We start from the raw sequence: 20268 nt of genomic DNA, 5'->3' as shown, positions 1-20268 counted from the left end.
TGGCCATGTAACCTGGAGAGATGCTTCAGCTATTTGAAAAACATGTTACCTACCCCTCTCACAGAACTGTGCCTTACAATACCTCCTGCCCACTGAAAATAAAGAAAAATCCCAATTTGCCCTCTCGGACCTGCTAAACTTAGGCGGCAGCAGTCTCCACCAGTTCGTGGAACAAGGCTGCCTTGTTCTCAAGCACGAATGATTTACGGTTTCACACGTACCCAATGTGCTACATTATTCACTTAGTGCTTGTACCTATGAATATCAGCTCACGAGATAAAAGAGCAAGCCGAGGCGTAAACTGATGCTCGGCTGTATTTTAGAAAAAAATAATGAAGGTGAGAAAACAAAGACCTTCATGGGAGACTGCCCACGCTGCCATTCCATACCCAGCCAGCTGCACGCGGAAGGGCTGCTCATGTTCCTGTCCTCCTCCCCCGGAGCACCCACATAAACCCCGAGCCCGCAGGGGACTCTCCCTTGCCACCCATGTGCACCCGTGTTCCAGCAGCAGAAGCAGTCCCTGGCGAGAGCACGAGCCGCCGAGGGTGACTTCCGTGACAAAGTCTTCCTCTCAGCAGCTTTTTAGCAGCTTTTGGCTCCTGCAGGAGCAACTCTTCCTTCTCTCCAAAACCCACAGAGCAAATTGCAGGTGATAATCCTGAAAGGTCTGAAGACTGCCATCAAACAGATCCAAACGCATGCGATGTATTTGCAGTTCGACAGTACCTAAAATAGCCACCTAGAGCTGTGCCAGTCTATAAAAATGCAGGAAGTGACAGGTTGTCTACTAAAAAGTTTCTTCTACCTACAGACATGGCATACAAGGAGTATCGTTGCTTCCGCTATCCAGATAGTCAATTAAGATTGTAAGATTTGCCTGCAGTTATGGTCCTATATCAGAACTGGGAACAAAACCTGGACTGCCTATGTCCCCGCTTGGTGCCTTCATGAGATGGCAACACACGTAGTGGTACACATGCCCCCAGGAATCCGCGTGACCTGCGTGAGCTATAAAGCAGCTGAAAGTGAGCTCCAGGGGAAGGCAAGAACAGTCATTGCTGAGCTCCAATGACCACTGAGAAGGAGCACGAGACTGTGCAAAGGTGGAGGGGGACATGCCATGAGCAGGGTGCAGAGACACTCGGGGGTATTCCTCGTCGTACCAGCAAGGACCACCTAAGAAGAAGCTGGGATTACCCACTACGCCCAGGCTGTGCTGTGCCCCTCAGCACTGCAGATAACCACATCGTCTGCAGTCAGGGCAGGACTGTCTGAAACACCACCCAGCCACCCTCCAGACACACGCCATAAACTAGGACATGCCCTGTGTCTTCATAAGAAACCCAGCTTTGTCGGTATAAAGCACCAAGTCCAAAAACTAAGAAAACGGGCACAGGAGTTCAAGGCTAGTAATGCCTTATTCTCCATCAATAGTAATAGATTTCTTGCTGCAAAATAGCCAGGTAATCTAAGGAAGAGATCTGTGAACCATGATCATCGCTTCTTCGCAGCGGAGGAAGCCAAACTCCTTTCTCTGACCTGTCTTCCTGAGGCTCCAGATAATCTGGGTTTAGGGGATACTCATTTCTGGCTGCAAATCCAGCAAGAGGTTTAACCCTGGGCACATTAGCAAAGCCCAGCCAGTAAGGGGTTGGAGAAACTTCTTAGCACCCCAAGCGCATCCATACGCTGCAGCCAACTCCCTGTCTTGAGTCAACGCCAAGTTCTGCTGCCTCCCACGAAAGGATGTAAAAAATGTAGGATGCTGCCTTCGTGTTGCCTCTCAGCACCTGACTACTCACAGGAGAGAGATGTCAGTTTGTTGGCATTGTTTAAACTTGTAAAGTGACACCGAAAATAAAAGATCCCCTTTCTCACAAACGACTGCTCTCCCCTGACAGCAGGAGCACGCTCGCTCAACCCACGTACAGGGCAATTGCCGCATATTTGGGTTCACATGAAACCTTTTCATCTTGATTATACAGCACACTGCCGCATTCGGGGCTGCTGTGTAAAGCACTGCATGAGTTATTGCTGTGCTGAATCCCAGCATGCAAACGGGGTCGGGATGCTACAAACCTCTTCTGCGGGTGCAGAAGTCACCCGTATAAAACAACCACAGTGTAAACTGCTGTTTTAGAGAAACTAATGCACCGCAGGGCGATGGCTGAAAGGAGCCTGGCCAGAGACCACAGGGGCGCTCTCTAGAAAAATCCACTACGCTCTTATTCCTCGGACATCAGCATCCTGTTGGGAGAAAGCATCCTGATACCAAGGCTGGGCAGGTAGAACTGGCCACACTTCCAAGGGAGGATGAGATCTTTGTGTTCATGACAAACTCCCTTTTGGGACAAGGCACCTCTGTGCACACATGCTCTATCGACCCCAACATTTTGAAAGGCAAAAACAAAGTAAAAGAGGCCGCCCTGCCCGGCTCTCACTGCTCTGCATTTGGCATGGAGCAAGGTGGACAGGAGGTGATGGTTTATGCCTGCCATGACAAATCCCAGCCAGCCACCAGCCAGGATGCTCACCAAACGCAATGGGGGCCCTTTGGGGGTTGCCCAAGCAGCAAAGTTACTCATCCTGAAGCCTTAAACCCTCAGACAGCAATTTCCTTGGTGCAAAATGAAGACGAAACATCTTCAGCGTTCAGTGCCATGACAGAGAATGAAGATCTCCTTGTCAGGGAAAAATATCCTGCCCGATGCTCCAGCAGGACGAAGAGCCACCCCGCACTGTGTGCTACCAGGCCAGGGGGCTGTGGGGCTGCAGCGCGCCCGGCTCTGGTCCTTGGCACGGCCTCATCCCGGCTGCCGTGCGGATAAGGGGAACTGTGCCGAGCAGGTTGCTCTGCGGGAGGAGCCGACGGGAGGGAAGCACAAGCATTAAACACTGCGGAGTCCTAACTCTGCTACTTTGCCCAGATGGGATTTATGGGGTGGGGAGGGGGAGAAGGGATGCAGATGGAAGAGCCATCTTCGGCCATTTCAAGTGTTAAAAATAAGTGAGATATGTGCCTTAGGGCTCGGCAGATTGAACACAGCGATTATACACGCTCACTGATTCTTCACCTGGGCTTATGCCTGAAAAGATCCTGACCCCTTCTTATGCCACACATTGCAATAGGTTTGCCCAGCCAAATGTTGAAAATGTATTTAGTGAACATCATTTTCCTACACCAAATTAAAAATCTTCCCTCTCTGGTCTACTCCTTCTGGTGTTCTAGCCACTTAGAAATTTGCAGCAGATACAAATAAACATTTTTTTCAAAAAAATCAAGGCCCTAGAACAAAACCAGGAGCATTACAACCAGCATGAGAGCTGTGTGAATCCTCTGAACTACTTTGATAAAGATCAACCTATTGCTGCGAAAGCCGACCCAATTCTCTAGCTGCGAACCATGCTGGAGGGTCCCCAGCAGCCAGAGAAGCGAGGGACGGACAGGTACATGCCAGAGCGAGGACACCTGTGGCCAAGCATAGGTAGGCACCCAGCAGAGCATCCATGAACTCGGGCTACATCTCCTGGGGCGATTTCTTCCTCAACGAGGCACCCGGGACGCCTGGGTCAGCAAAGGCACCGAGGGTACAGAGATGCGCAGAGCCCGTCTGCACGGGCACAATGCTCCACCGCCAGCCAACAACAGCACTTTAACTTCAAACAACCACCGTATCTGCAACACTGTACCCACAGGCTACATCCCCAGCCGTTACAAATCAATGCAAACACACGGTGGTTTGTTTTTTTTTTCTAATGGCCAGAGGGATTTTTAGGTCATCTAAACTGTCTTTTTGTATAGAGCAAGCTGTAGAAATACATCCAGCTACTGTAATGTGGAGCCTAATTACATGTGCCGGACAATCATCGTGCCACTTACTTCCACGGTGCTTACAAAGGACAAAACGCCACTCTGTGAAGCGCAACAGCTTGAATCTGCTTCCTAACATTGCTCGGCAGACCCAGTGTAGCAAAGTCTCATCCCTATAGACACAGGGAAGAGGCAACAGCCAGCAGCTATTTGGTGACCTAGAGAAGAGCGATCGCTGCAGCAGCACATCTGCAGCACGTCATCTGCCAGCGTGCTCGTGTACGGATGCGAAAGAGGATGCTTTAGACACATACAAGATGCTTTAGTCACCTAACTAACCAGAAAACAGAGGTTTTGAAAGCAGTACCATGCCAGTGGATCCTGGAGGGGAGCAAGGTGGTAAACATTTAAATCGCGTATTCCCACCACCACAAGGCAGCAGGATTTCATTACCTGTTTTGGGATTGATTACAAAGAAGTTCTGGGGATTTCCACTTGTAATCCGGTAAGTCAGTTTTTCATTAGTGCTGGAGTCAGGGTCCTGGGCTTGGATCTGAATGACAGATACATCCTTCGGGGAGTTTTCCATGACGGCTGGGTAATAGATAGGTTCAGAGGTGAGGGGGGCGTTGTCATTCACATCCTCCACTTCAATGTAGACTTCGATGGTTGTGTAGAGTGGGACGACACCATGATCAGTTGCATACACCGTCAACCAGTAGGATCTGGTCGTCTCCCGGTCAAGAATATCTGCTGTGTAGATAACTCCTGCAGAAAAAACAGCAAGCAGAGGATCTCAGGAATAGGATCAATGAAATGTCACATCTATTTTGATTTGGCTGTACTATAGAAATGTGTTCAGCATATAACAAATGTTCTACCCTTAGAAAAATTAAAGTTGTACATAAAACAAAAACGTAAACTTGAACTCGGGCATTGAACCCTGATCAACATCTCAGTCCTTTGTCCCCAGAAATTTTTGTGTGTGTGTGTGCGAGTGTCTGTAAAAAGATGGCTCTTCATAAAGTGTCCTAATGTCATAGCCAATTCTTTGCCAGCAGAATAACAGAAGAAACACCGTCATTTTCTGCTGGTGATGCGAACTTGTATAAACCTTAGTAGAGAGGGCTATTGCCGCTGACAATGAATTGCACAAGAGAAAGTGGCTTCTCTTTTCAAGCTCCTGCCAGCGTCCTTGCTGAAGAAAAAAGCCGAGGTGGCAATTTAAAATAAATACATTCAAGTTCAGTAGACAGTAAATTTAATAATGAGATCACTCACTGCACAATGCCAAAATCTTGGATTATCAGCAATCAAAAGCTCATGTAATAGCTCTTAGACAACCAGTATATCCTCTTTTATCACATAGGAAGGGTTTGGCCACTCTGCTACTGATGTAAGAAAACATCAGCTGTTTTCCTACTTGGTCGAAAGTGTGTTTGTAACAGAGCCACAAAGAGACATGGCACCTGCCACTCCACCACCTCCATGTCTACATGGTTCCTGCCACGATGGACTTCTACCCACCTCACTTCTTCCTAAAGTGATTTAGAAGTCCATCCTCCTCCCGAAATGAACACCAAAACCACAATGACTTTTGTAAAAACAGATATAGGGCCCTGAAACCAGAAACACCTCCGAGCACTGGAAGACCTGGCGTATTTGCATAGTCCAAACCTTCACTGACTTGAGCACTGACCACGAATGCACAGAGCATCAAGTACACCAGTACCACACACACAATCACCCCAGCATCAAAATATGCAAATGCACTTTCCCACCACTTCTGTGACACATACACCAAGAACGTCTTCCTCTCTTAATACAGCATTATTAAGTCTTGGGCGACAAGTGGATCTCAAGCTTGAGACATACTAAAAAGGACAGTTTGCAGGCCATCAAGTCATGTCATTGATAGAAACTGGTGGAGAAGTTGCAGGGCAAGACAGGAACATAAGAAACCTCAATTTAGTCTCAGATGTGCTTGATGCAACTTTGAACAACATCATTATCAGTTAACCACCGAGGAAAGAGCTGCTGTAAAATCAGTGCTAATAAGGGATGTTCACGTCTCTGTGGTTTTTTTTAAGTATCAGACTGCACTGAAAGTTTCTGTGAGAACCTGAAGTCTTAGAAAAGCTTTAAAGACACTGGAATAGGCAGAGAGGTGTTGTGGGCAGACTTTGGGCACTGCTAAGGAAGGCGCAGGCTCTGTGTTCAGCCGCTCTTCAGAGCATGGGCTGCCAAGGAGGGATCCTCCTTGCCAGTCCTATCAGGAATCCTTCTTAATGGGGTATGTAAAGTTCAGATGTGATTTATCTACGTTATTCCTCAGCCTCAATCTTACAACCTATGCATCAAATCTGGCTTTTTAGATTATACCAGTAATTAATCCCTTTATGACACTGGATTCAGACAAGACCTTTGGTTTTAAATTTAACTGGTAACTCCATTCCATTTCTTGAAGAGCAGCCATGAAAATGATGGCCCTGTGCTGCTGAGACAACAGCAGAAGGGATGGATTTGATGGCCTGATAGAGCTTCTGATGTCTAACAGTATGAAAAGCCCCGGTGCAAGCCTCGCCAGACATTTCACAGCAGAACACATTCTATACTGAAGTTTACCGGCAAACACACTAAATGGCTTTTATGAGGGGTAGCAGCAAGAGGCCAATGATGTAACATCTGTCCTAAGGGACTGCCACCCCTGGAGTAAGACAGAGAAGCCCACCCAGCAAGAAGGGATGCTGCCTGTCCCCAGGGAGCCAGGCCCTGGCTCCCGACATCCCCCATCCGACTCTGCTCTGGGCAGGAGGCAGCACAGAACCCACCACACCGTTACAGAGATGCCTGACGTTCTTGCCCTTCTCGTACAGGACACGTCTTTTTTAAAATTTTCTAAGTCTTGTTTTCAAGTTTGGATTTTTTTATTATGTTTTTTAATGCTAGTTTGAACTGCAAAGTATTTTCCTACTGTTTGATCAACCATAGAGAGAGGAAGGGGAAAGGAGCAGTACCAATTCCAGCCATGTGCGGGCTTAGGTCTTTTTCTAGTGACATCAGATTCATGTCCTTCTTGCTCAGATGTATTATTCACCCAACAAAGGTGAGCAACGCAGCACTGGAGGACAAAGGCAGAGTGTATTCTAAATATTCTTGTCGGCAGCTGCCTGTGCTACATAATGACTTTCTGTAGAAACATGGGTGAAATATGTAGTGAACTGTGATGAAAATGCCTAGAAGTCCAGAAGAGAAATTACATCGCAGGGATAAGAAGAGCCCATAATAAATGACGCCCCATGGAAATAAATAAACAAATAGCAAAAATCCATGTGGGCAAGGATGAGGCAAAAAAAGATGACCATCAGTGCTCCTAGAGATGTTGATTTATTCAGAAGACAAGAAGAATTATTTTAGATCATTAAACAAAATTTGAAATAAGTAGGGTTTTCCCCCAGTGAGAGCACAGAAGGTTTTAGCAGATTAACCTCTGTTTATGAAGCTGAATTTCACTAATGCTGAGCTGATAATAAATCTATCTTCTGAGTCGTTCCTTCATTTTATGACTCCTGGCAACAGTTACTTTCCATTTCTGTATTTCAGAAGGAAAGGATCATTGAACAAGTGTTAGCAACTGCCAACGGGTCTGCTACACTGGGTCTTCTTTTGACTTTTGATTTATTAAAAGGTCCCAGAAATAAATTAATTCCTTTTGCTCAATATGTCTTGTCATTACACCTGTCACCACCACACAGCAGCTTGATAAATAAGTAGAAGGTCTTTGTTCGCTGTCAGATTTTCCATGTGGAAACCCTTCCGCTGCCTCGGGAACACCTTCTACCACGCTCTCAAATGCCCTGCACAAAATGCCTCCTTCCTGTCTACCCAAATATGGGCCTAAAGTTAGTACCCACAGGAATACACGTGCTGCCCAAATATTTAACCAATCTGTCTACGTAGATATGGGTGACACCTTCCAGATGGATGTCAAACGTCATCTTCATATGAGGTGTTAACTCTGAAGACTAATGATGACGCTGGATTATCAGCACTGCTTCTTTATCATTATGGCATGGAAGCAAAAAGGCTGACAGAGCTGGCATCAGGACCTGCAAAACATTCCCTGGGGCAGTCTGTAGGCAGGCTCTCACTCACTTTAGCTGAGTGAAATTATGGGAAATGCCAAGAATATCCATGGATAAGACCACAACAAATTCAGAAAAGACCTCACTCCGAAGCTTATAGATATTAACAGATACAAAAGACAGAACTTCGTTTTCAGGGCCAGAAGAGCAGAGGGAAGGAGAGGCCTTTGGGAGCAGCTCTAAGGCTTTTCTTGGACAGCTTTTGGGGTGAATTCTTCCCAGCCCGCTAATTAGAAGGGAAACATGAACAATGTGATGACACCTGAGCTAAACAAATCAAGAAGTAAGAAGAAACACCAGCAGAGATCCTGAAAATTTCAAAGTGATTAAAAAAGAAAAAGTTTCAAGATTTTGCAGACGCATTTCTGAACGAGACAGAAAAAACAGATGTTCCCATCCACTGGGACACTACGCCACGGAGGCACTACTGCATTTCTACATGAGGCAGCTGAAATCCAACCGAGCAGCCTGTAAGCCAGCTCTTTATGTCACCCTCGGCCAGATTTTGCAGTATCCCTGAAGGACTGAAGCCAGCACTTCCGCAGGCCCAGGGCAGCCTCAGAAATAAAGCCAGCCATCAATCCAAAAAGAGGTGCCACCGATACGCTTGCCACTGCATTCCTCCAAGCACATTTGCCCTATGCGATTCGCCGAGTACCACGTGCATTACGAACACTGTAAGTGAAAAATAACAACGGAGTGCATTAATCGCTGATTAAAATCCTGGGCACATTTATATGTAAATTAAGTGCAGCCCTTGGGCTCGGCGATGTGCCAGCAATGCAAAGGTTGTGGTGCTTGTTTCTCTTAAAGGCTTGTTTTCCCTCTTTCCCGGGGAAAATAATGGGATAATGTTTTCTGTATGGCTCCTGCAAGTGGCGCACACTGAGACACTGCCTTAGGAAGGGCGAAGGCTGAAAAAAAAGGGGTGAGAAGCTACTGGCTATAAAAGCGGACAAAGAATCAGCGAACTGGATTTCCCTCCTTCCACTCCCCCTGATTTGCTGCACATCTTTCAGCAGACCACTTCAAATGACGTGGTCCACTCAAAATTATCTGAAAGTTATGTATTTACTATAGCCATGAGAAGCTCTTAAAACAAAAAGGGATTAGAGAAAAGCATTATTTCTTTCCTCACCTCTTTTTTGCCCCCTGTTTGTTTACCTTATGTGTTTGACAGTACTTTGTGTATAGGTCAAGTGATGAATGGACCTGCCACAGCTCTGCAAGAGAGTGTTTACTGGAGCTGTCAAGGCCGGGTGTTTACATAGGTGCCCATCGCCATGGATATCTGCTTCACACATATGTTCCTCCTAAAAGTCAGATCATCCTTCACGAATACTCTCAATAGTGCAAACACTAAAAGGAGTTCAATTCTGTTTAGGTTTTTTCAAGGCAAGATTAAAAGACAACTTGGTGGTCTGTAAGAAGGTGGGCAAGGAAAAGTCAGAGGAGAGTAACGAGGCTCTTTAATCTAGCTGAGAAAAGCAAATTGAGGTCTGATGGCTGGGAGTCAATGGCAGAAAAAGGAGAGTGCAAATACTGAAAGTGGAGGAGTCTGGCAGGAGCAACTGCTTGCCAGGGACAGGCCAGAATCTCCCATCATTTGGCATCTTGGTACTGGGGCAAGACAATATAATCTATTCTTCTATCCAAGTTATTGACCTAGATGCAAAAAATAACGTAGAATGTGATTTTGCTGAGTGACTCAGTAGCCTGTGTTATAAAAGTTGCCAGTGTAAGTAGTCATACTCTCAGTTTTGGCAAACGATGAACAAGATATGGGGAGGTTCCTGCACAGACAGAAAAAGGACTGGCTTGGAAGTATCTGCTACTCTTCCAAAAACTTCTATCACACAGAAGTATTACGGAAAATCCCGTAATTATCTCTTTTTCAAAATACTGCAGTGGTTTTGCAGGGGGGCATCCTGCTTAGCACCACCAGCTCTTCCCAGTCATCCAGTTGAGAAGAGCCTCAATGACAAGATGTTGCTTGCTCTTCTCATCCCTTTTCAGGAATATGAGGTAATTGCACAAATCAGCATCTCAGATTGGGAAACCAGGAAAGCCAAATAAAGTGAACAGCCCACTTATTCCCAATGCCTGACCCAGGAATGGCCACAGAGCGGGGCAGGAGGAGTGGTAGGCAGCAACAGCAGAACCTGTCCTCAGCACAAGCTGAAGCACGGGAGAGAGGTCACCCTACAGCAGCACACCCACAGATATTCCCAGCTGCCAAAGTGTGGGATGCCCCTTCCCACTCAAAGCCAGGTCCTCACTAGTGCAAATGCAAGGTTTAGTGGTTAAAGTAGCTATAAAAATATATAATCTTTAAGGTGACTGAAGGACAAATGGTGATGGATGCACCTTCCTGACTCCAGCCCCTGGGGCAAAGGCCACGTCAGCTTCTGCCACGCGAAGTGTGACAAAAACGCATTTCCCGAGTTCCGAGTCTGCCTCTGACTCCTCCAGCTCCAAAACAAAGGGGCTCAGTGCAAACCAGCTACAAAGTAGAGGCTAGTTTGTCTCCAAATTAAAACGAGAGGAATGGGGCAGTCGGGAATGCCTACTGACAGCGGAGTACTCAGGGCTCTGTTTCATCCCTCAAAGGAAGAAAAGAAAAAATCACTGATTCTGAAATGCTACTAATTATTCATGACCCTCATCAAAGACTCTACGAATCTCATGGCAGTAAACACAACACCTTGCTCATCACCGAGCCGTCAGCCAAAGGTCCTCAATTCCATTGCCTTGCTGGGAAACAAACAATAAATAAATGCAGCTTTAGAAGAAAACAGTTGAATAATGAGTTGGGTTTTTTTTCCAAAATTTGTCGATCTAAACTACGTAGGGGGAAGAAAGAGCTTACACACCTCATCCAGCTGCACCAAGATGAAAACTTTACACCCACCTACCCGCGCTCCTGCGCCGGAGCTCTGGCCGAATCCTGCCCCCACACATCGTTGCACAGGGGGGGCATGGAAAGATTTGTGACTGTAAACGCAAATGCCAGAGCTAATCCGGATTCCTTGCATTAAGAAAAGACGTGATTTTTGAAGGACACTTAGCAGAGAGCTATCGTAGGCAGGAAAAGTTTAAAAATACTACAAGCCCATTATTCATCAAACCAATGAACGTAAAATCAACCAAAATGGCATGATTTGTAGACGGGAATTTCACACCCAATTAAGGAAGAAAATTTACGATTTCAAGAAAGCTAACATTACGCCTAACCCATATATTTTTTTATTTAGGTCCTTCACATAGAATGGTTCTGTGTGTATAAAATCAGCGCATACCTCTTTTAGGAGATATTTATTTCATTATTTCCATTAAGGGTAAACTGTAAATATAACCCACAGGATTAAACAGTTTTAGCGTAACGAAGACGTGAACCTGAGCACCGATGCCAGAGCAATTCAGCACACCGGGGCCACCAAAGCCAGTGGGAATCAGAATAAACCATACATTATATTCACCCCTTTTTAAAGTCTTCTCGAGCCATGAATCACCAGTGCCAGTTCTGAATACGGACGGCGGTATCACATCAGCCACAAACTCAACCGGAGCATGAAGGAGACCTATCGCTCATCCCCCCCACCGCTCGCAGCCGGCAGCTTTGAAAATCAGGCTCCTTACTTTGGTGATTAAGCACTATTTCAGTGCCTTCATTTAAGCCCCCCCATTGTGCCAAGCGTGGCCTCCTGTTTTTATTTTATTGCACAAATTTCGCAGGCTTTACTGCATATTAAAACGCAAACCCAGCTCCTATTGAAGCGAATGGAAATATCCCCATTGACTTAAACGGAGATTAGATCATGCCCAGGAATGAGTCCAAAAGCAATATTAACTTTGTGAGACTACCTAGAACTTCCTAATATTCTTTTGTCTGGTTAAAATATAAAACATATATAATAAACCATGCTTGACAAAAAACGCAAGACAGGTAACACTCCTGTCTAGGGCTTAGCTTTTAATTTTCTCTTTTTTTACAGATGTTTTGAATGTACAAATTTACTGTTACCTTAAAACAGAGTTTCTGCAGTGAATATTACGTCTCAGTTCCCAGAGCAGTAAAAGAGAATTAGAAAGCCAATCCTCTGCAATCCTATTTCCACCGACACTGGATTGGCCTGCAAATACACCTTTTACAGTGTTATTACACACAATATTATGAATATCACAACCAGTCAGGATCATCACAAGGACTTTCAACATGTTAACTAATGTAATATATCTGCAGGTAATAGATAAGCAGGTAGATAATGTTCAGGTTCACAGCTCTTACTGGAGAGGACATGCGACTGTGTGTTTCAGGGGCAATTTCAAGTGTGGGCTCTTTCCAAAGGGGGACCACCGCTGCTGTTGTGTGCAAGGCATTGGGTGTGCAGAGGGGCTGTGAACTGCTTCTGCTCGTGGAATAAACCACCACCACCCAATGGTTTAGACCAAGCGCAGACAGTTGGTCTGAAATCCAGATCAGGTACGTATGGAAACTTCCTCTGACCTCAGAGGTCTTGGGACAGCGAACAGCCCCGGAAATGTCAGGGATACTCATGTGCCCGGGATGCACAGTGCGATTGGAGATCAGGTCTGGCAGGGAGTCATTAAATCAGGTACAGCCCCATCGGCACGACTTGCACGGGCATGAACCTGACACCAGGCTGGTGATGGTGTCCTGCCTGAGCACGGACCCTGGCCAGCCATGCCTCAGGCTGCAAAACACAAACATAACTTCATTTACTACAGGTAGAGGGGAAGTTCACCTAATTAAAGGCAATAATCAAGTTTAGGTCTGGCCAGTGACCCCGCAAATCAAAAGAATAAGAATAAATATATGTGTATGTTTACATATGTGACAATGCTAATATATATGAATATATTAATATTTACCAATGTATGTGTATTTATATATAATAAATCCATATAAAGGAATACCAACAAATATGGAGTGTATGTATGTATATATATATATTCATATATATATATGAATGCTGTGATTCAAAGGGTAAGTGTTGCATACCAAATTAGCAGTGCCACCCTCCATAGGGACTGGGTTTTCTCAGGGGTCCGCGGGTGTCCCAAAGCAGACACCAAGGCTGCAGGACCGCTGCCACAAGGGCAGACTTCCCAGTAAAGCACCATCTTAATAGCACTGAAATGGAGGCAAAACTCCGATTAGGTGCTTGACCTTCCAGGCTACTTGTATTTTGAGTTTTGAGGTAAGATTCTTCCTTCTTCACCTTCAAATTACTTAAATTAAATGTTGCTGGTTTCCTTTGCTTGCTTTATTTGGGGAGGGGGAGGGCTTACAACTTCACATCAAAATGAGCTATCACTTAAATACAACATCTTCAAGGTCACTTACACATCAATTTCAGAGCAATTTTCCAAACACATCATCAAGACGCTGAACCAGAGGCTTAGTCAAATAAATTCTCTATCTTCTTCCATTTATGAATTAAATGAAATAAGATGTGCCAACATTTTCACCTGACTAGGCTTTATTATGGTTTCTGTGTCTTCCATCACATCCCTCTACTTATTTAAAGAAATATCCATATTCATCTTGCTTTAATATTTTTTGCTTGGGTGGAAGAAAAAAATAATCTTACATAGATAAACAAAAAATACACAATGGACAACTCTGGAAGAACCAAATTGCCTTCAAAGGCACAAATACTATAAAGAAACCCTCTTATTTTATGAATAATCTCTGTCAAAGCTTAACACACTCCATCACTGCCAAACAATGCAATAAAACCCTGCAGTAAAACCAGGCTGAGAGGAGCCGTGAAGCCCCGGCAATGACTAAACCGCTGCCACTTACCATTTGCTACTCACTACAAGTGCTTGAGAACGACGGGACAAACTGTGACACTGCTCTGACAAATGGGATGTGCTGTGAACCCGCATGGCTTGAGCCGTATCCTTCAACTTTTATGAAGACGGGCTGCCGCTGGCATCCCTTTTACCCAGGTAGCTCCTTCCTCTTTGGTCTCAGAGACACAGCAAAATACAATGCTTATTTATGGGATCAACTTCTTCCTCTTCGCTGGGCACGTGCAGGCTCAACTTTTCAGACAAAGTGGTAAAAAAAGCAAATGAAAAGTGCAATTTTGACACGGTGGCAGGTGTTGTGCAAAATTCAGATACCTCAAGCTTTTATAAACGTTGGCAGGAAGGCCCAGTATGGGAATATGTGCTTAATGTAACTCAGAAGAACAACAGCTGATGGTACAATTTCACTCTACTGACTATGTTTGGTTTTTTTCCTTTTTTTAAAGCACTTGTGGCTCCTGGGTTTTCAGCCACACATGAATTACAAACTGTGAATTCTCTTCAATATTATAACCCCTCTGTATGCATTTATCCCTCTCTATCTGTTTTTCCCTACAGCAAACTGCAAGTTCTGCCCTGTTTTCTGAGCACCATGAGAACTACCGCACTCTTGCATGCCTTGTGCCCACCTCTGCAGCCTTCCCAACCAAACCGAACGTGGGAATGGTACCAGCAGAAATCCTCACGTTGTTAGCACCAATGATGAAAGCTGTTAAACCTCGATAATAAGCCGTTTGTATGGAGGCATTTTTGCTCAAAGGGTCTGGCGAATGCCCAGAGTAACCCAGATTTTCTGTACGTTCCCTTTAGTAGATTAATAAAGAGATCAAAGTCCAACCCATGTGTCCTCTGCCGGGAGGACTAGGAAGCTATTTTAAAAAGAAGGGTTTGCTCCTGGTTATTTTAGAAATGAAATCAGAAGCGGAGCAAAGCTGAAGCAGGAAGAAGAGATGGAGAAAAAAGGCAAAGGATGCTCAAAAGGATCCCAATAAAAGTCCTGGCAAGGGACTTCTGTGCAGGGTCCTCTTCCTTTACACGGAGCTCTGTATCTTTTGTACTGCCTACTGTATGAGAGATCGTTTTGGGAACCCTTCTACAAAATCTGTGCCGATCTGTTTCAGTTGTCCAGCTGCCCTGGAGAGTGAGTGATTCCTCATACCGAGGAAGGCGATGCTGACCTTACCTAGGCTCAAGTACAACAGAAACAGGCCCTGGCTCTTCTGATGGATCTCAGCACTGAGCATTGCCAGCCAGCGCAGACAAGCGACTAGTGGGAATATTCCACCTAGTAAATGTCTTTCACTTTTTAGTTATATATATTTTACTGGAAACAGAGTATTATTATATATGATACTGGAAATAGAGTCATCTTTTTTTTTTTCTCCCTTTGTTGCTGTTTCTTTCAGCCCACAGCAAATGGGCAACCCCATGAAAAGAGTAACATTAACCCCGAAATCTGCCTTTATCTTTCTCTCTACTCAAAAACAAACCCACAGGAGTAGTCAAAAAGGAGAGAAAAAGTACTTCTGACAGGGTTTAGTTGCCACGCTGTGCTTGAACATGAACACTGCAGGGAAGAGGGGAGCATGATGCACACAGCAAGCACCAGAGCACCATGCCCTGCACGGCACAGCCGCGTTTCCTCTGCGTGGAGGTGCCGAGCATGACTCTGGAGTCTACTTTACAAAGCATGTAAAAAAAATAGAGAAGATTAAAAGAAAAAAAAAAAAAAATAGTTCCACAACCAGTATGAGGAGCAGAGACAATGATTTACAGTAAGAGAGTTTAAGATTTCAATTTGCTAAGCTTATTAAAAAGAAGATGGAGAGGCAACTTGATTAGAAAATGCATGTAAAGTTCATGGGGAAATATTACTGGGAAGTAAAGGGCTCTTTAATCTAACAAAATAAGGTGGAGCAACATCTAATGATTGGAAACTGAAGCCAGGAAAAATAAAATTAGCAATCAGCTTGATACTCTTCTTTATTATTTATTTTTTTAAGCGGGTGATTAATTCCCAGAATAATTTCCTCCTATCTCTAGACATCTGCAAGCGAGGGCTACAAGCTGTTGGGGGAGAAACATTCTGTGGCAAATGTATGCTACACTTTAGGCAGAGAAAGATCGCTCAGTAAAGAGGTACCAAAGTGATATGTAACAGACAGCAATATAAATGGGATGAAACCAAACGACCTGGTCTCTTCTGGGCACTACGGATCTGTGAACATTGTCCAGCTGTCTTCCCCAAGGAGGATGGAGAGAGGAGGTTCACCAGATGGTGCTGGGCTGCCGCAGCGCTCCCAACCTGCCCAGCTCTACTCCCATGGTCACTGTTTCATTGTCCCAACAGCCCCTGCACTGCCATCCCCATGGAGGGGAGAACATACACCTGGTGAAAAAACAGCTCCTGGTACCTTCTCACTGTCACTTATGAGGGCACGCAAGAAACTGAAGAGCATGTTCCGGAGATGTGCGCAAGGCATTAGAAGCAGCACATCTGCTGACCGTGACCACCGGTGAGCCCAGAGCAACGTGCACCACTTCTGTGCAGTCTGAGCACCCAGAGGGATGTACCGCGGGGTGACAGGCAGTGAACAACCTGGTCCCCTTCCCTGCTTGAGCAGAAACTCTCAGATTACAAGAGGCGGCAGCCAACCTTGTGGCTTTGTAAGAACGATCGATTGACCTTGTGTTTCTTTGAGTGAATTTTCCAGTGGATAAGGGCCCTCCAGACAGTATATACTTTGACAACAATTGTCCATGATGCTGTAGCAGAACATTGCTGTTTTGCAAGGCAACACGCTTCGTGTTTCACTGTGAAATACAGACTGGATGCACTGAAACCTGATGTTTTATCCAGATCCACTTGCAGGACTCCCCTAGGTCTAGAAAATGTAAGTTTTTCCTCTGTATCGCACTGGCTTTGCTTACAGGAGCCAGGGTACATGACAGCTAGCATGTCGAAAAAGAGGTGACTTGTTTTGAATCAGGGCTACTGCTTTAAACTTCCCAGAAGCAAAGCATTTCATTTTTTCTTAAGTATGCTTTCAGGCGTACTTTCTCCTCTCTTCTCTAGAAAAGCCGAAAAAGAGACGCCCCCCTTTCATCCTTCATGTCCAGAGGGTGTAAAAAGGGTGTAAAAACACCTCAAGCTGCTGCTTCTGCTCTGGGCAGAAGTTTTGATGACTGGAGCAGAAAAAAAATGCAAGAGGGTTACCCGGAGGTCAAAATTTAGTTTAGATCACCTGTCAACATCAAAAAGATATGGAGCATCTCTTGCTGTTCACTTCAGAAAGGACAGGAGCTCAGTTTCCCATGTTGAACAGACACAAGAGTGACTCTGCTCACACACCTAAATACAAGAACGGGTCTTACACCCCGGACTTCTTTCACTAATGGAGAATTACCTTCCACAAAGAAAAGGGTGTCCCAATGGACACCCCTTGCTGAACCTCTGCAGGGAAGCTACGCTAGTTTTTACCCACACCGTTATTCTGGTGTTACTCCAAGGAGGACCACAACCATTTGTGGACAGCTGGTAACAGATGGTTGAGAAGCTGGTATCTACCAGCTCATACCACAAACCACAGCAAACTCCTGATGCCCTCATCTGAGACGGCACGCTAAAAGGCAACTGATAACTGGGTCTGTCTCTTCCGTTAACTAAAACCTGAACTTGCAGACCTACAGAATTAGCAAGCAGGGCAGCACAGGACAGTCCAGTCCTTGACTATATGCTGAATTTAACTGTAGCCCTCTTGAAGTAACTGCAGAGTTTAGCCTTTCTCTTCAAACCGAAATGAGCAGGCTGAAGAACTGCCTGCTTAGAAATCATCCGCTTCCAAGTCACTTTTTGCACAACTTGACTGGCCCAAAAATCCTGCCCTGAATGTAATTCAAATACTATCATCTTCCTTAAAAGTTTGGGTTTTTTTTTAATGGTCTAATTTTGTGTGGAAGACAGTAGGCTGCTCCCGCAACTTTCTTTGAATCTCCCTTTCTCATTTCTCAACATCTACCCCAACAGCATGCATCTTTAACCTAAAGCAGTCATCAGTGTTCAAAGGTTACTCACAACTAAGCTGAATCTCTCCTAGTACAGCAAAAATATCCATAGAAATAGCCAAGAGCAATCCCAGATGCTTTCTAACAGGAAGGTCTTAGAGACAGCTACAAGCTTTGCATAGGAGACACCTCACCTACAGCCATATCTGTGATTGCAAAAAGTGAAATACCTGGAATTCATTTCCATCTTGGATTTTTTCCAAAACCCCTTGAGCAACCTCGCGGTAACTCTGCAGGAAAAAACTACACGTGATCATTAAGATAGTCAGAACTTTAATTTTCTACCTTGGATAGAGGAGATGGAGCTGGGGTTCTAACAGCAAACCCAGCACGGACCCTGCACAAGCAGATCATAATTACACTTCTGTTTCACTCTCCATATTCTGTGCGATAATAAATCTAAGGGTCAAAGAGTATATGGGAATATACTGGAGTATATTGGTGCTACTCTTTTGATCTTGGGGAAGCATTAGTTTGACATTTATCTTCAAAAATCCTCCACAGGTAGGGTACTCTTCTTCAGACAAGAAAACAGAGGGGAGTGGGAAGCTGAGACACGCAAGGGAATGTGGCAAATCAGAGCAGTACGATAAAAGCCTCAATGCAGACAACTCTAGCGTGATCATTGGGAACGGTGCCAGTGACTCGGTGGGTGCCTCTTTTTGCCTCTGAACAGAGTGAATCAAATAAATGTGCTGTGGCTGCTGCTCTCCGAAGCATAGCCTTTCATGTGAGACATAAAACACAGGCCCTTCTTGTATCAGAGTCCTCCGAAGTCTTTCTGCCAGCTTTCCCTACCCGCTTTTCCAGGAGATGCTGTGGCTCTGGCCGAGATGTCGGGAAGTAAAGCAGGCAGCCTGGCACACCCGGACGCTCCCTTGCTTATTTGGGGCAAGGCTCAGGTGCACCCCATTGGAGTAAGTATTGCATTCCCCAGCTGGTGTGTATGTACATGCACGTAAACTGCAGCAGCTCAATTTTAGAGTGTTTTATGATGAGGTGGACTAAGCTCCCTAAAGAGGCGGAGAAAGTCAACGTCTTGATAAAGTAAATAATGAAATGTTGCAGTACCAATATACACCGTGTGATCCCTTGAGGGAAACCACAAGCACGAGCCCTAATGAAATAAGACACAGAAAACAAGGGCTTTGCTGTGGACACAACCCTTATGCTCTCATTATGCACCGCGGCGACTGCTATCACTTTATCACAGTTACTCATCTCGGTGAAATGCTGTATATATGTACAGACAGATATATATATAGAAAAACACATGCACATACACTTGCACATAGATATATTCTAAATGAAAGAGGAAAAGTGATTTATTTTAATTTCTTTAAATGGCCAGACCATAAATGCATAGTATGCTTTCTCTGCATGGATTGCCTTACAAATCCATCATCCTATGCAGTTTAAAGCTTTCATAAACACTTATCATTGGAATTTGCATTTGTGAATATTTTAGCTTTTAAAAATGTCCTTGTATTTTATGCTTTAAAACACTCAGTAATACCAGTGTGGGCTTTTCCTAGGGCCAATCAATAGGCTGCACTTAAGATAGAAAAAGTCTATTTGTCTATTTATACACAATTTTGAAATGGAGATTATATTTTCAGTATAAGCAAATCATAAAATTGAATTTAATTATTTATTTATAATGCAACTTTGCTGCCTGTGGAAGCAATAAACCCATCCAAACAAAAACCAGGAAATTATCCCAGATCCAAGAGCAGGAGGAAGCATGGCTCCCTCTAATTGAGTTTCCTTTGTGCTTATCTTCTCGAGATCCCTTAGATTGTTTTCCAATTTTCATTTCCATTTCTTCCATTAAATGCCTCTAACCCATGACCTCCATTTACTGCCACCCATTTATCTTCCACTCTTAATTGAGATGTAATGTGTCCACTTGTCCAGCGCTGAGCACTAAAACTCTGACAGCACACTTGATAAATACTGGCTCCTTCAGGAAAGCTTACTTAGGAAAGTGCTATTCAAAACTCCAGTCTTGAACAGGTAAGTCTGCTCCATTAAACTTGAGTTTACCTTATAAACAAACCGTGGTGAGGACCAAAAACCCCAATAAAAAATAATAATATCTTTGGGTTTATTTGCTTTTTCTGGTACAAGATGGAATTAGATTTGTTTTGACCCTGGGAGGGTACAGGGTGACAGGGCCAGTGGGAAGAAAACATATAAGGCAGCTTTCAGCAGTCAATCATTTTTTACTTCCAAATAGAATAATTTTAAATGTAGTGCTTTGCGACCGAACTCCCTCCCCCAAGATACAGTGTATAGGAATTTCTGAAGGATGGCATTGTTCAGAAAATAGCCAGACCTTATACAACATCACCTCAGGAGCTCTTGACAAATATTACTAAAATTCCCAGCCACCAGGTGCTT

At 44.6% G+C, this 20268-nt stretch overlaps 1 protein-coding gene across 8 annotated transcripts in view; it reads right to left on the bottom strand.

Annotated features, from left to right (window-relative positions):
• Positions 1 to 20268, bottom strand: part of FAT3 (FAT atypical cadherin 3) — a 425569-nt gene that overhangs the window by 227970 nt on the left and 177331 nt on the right. For all 8 annotated transcript variants that reach the window (XR_010070308.1, XM_063329048.1, XM_063329074.1 and 5 more), the window contains exon 3: positions 4268 to 4582. Coding sequence is in view for 7 of the 8 variants with exons in the window: in XM_063329048.1 (XP_063185118.1) it covers positions 4268 to 4582 (315 nt within the window). In the remaining variant the exon portion in view is untranslated. The remainder of the gene's footprint in view (positions 1 to 4267; positions 4583 to 20268) is intronic.

Source organism: Chroicocephalus ridibundus, chromosome 1, assembly GCF_963924245.1.
Source record: "Chroicocephalus ridibundus chromosome 1, bChrRid1.1, whole genome shotgun sequence".
NCBI classification, from domain to species: domain Eukaryota; kingdom Metazoa; phylum Chordata; class Aves; order Charadriiformes; family Laridae; genus Chroicocephalus; species Chroicocephalus ridibundus.
The sequence above is the reverse complement of the archived record's forward strand: the minus strand, read 5'-3'. Positions and strand labels throughout refer to the sequence as shown.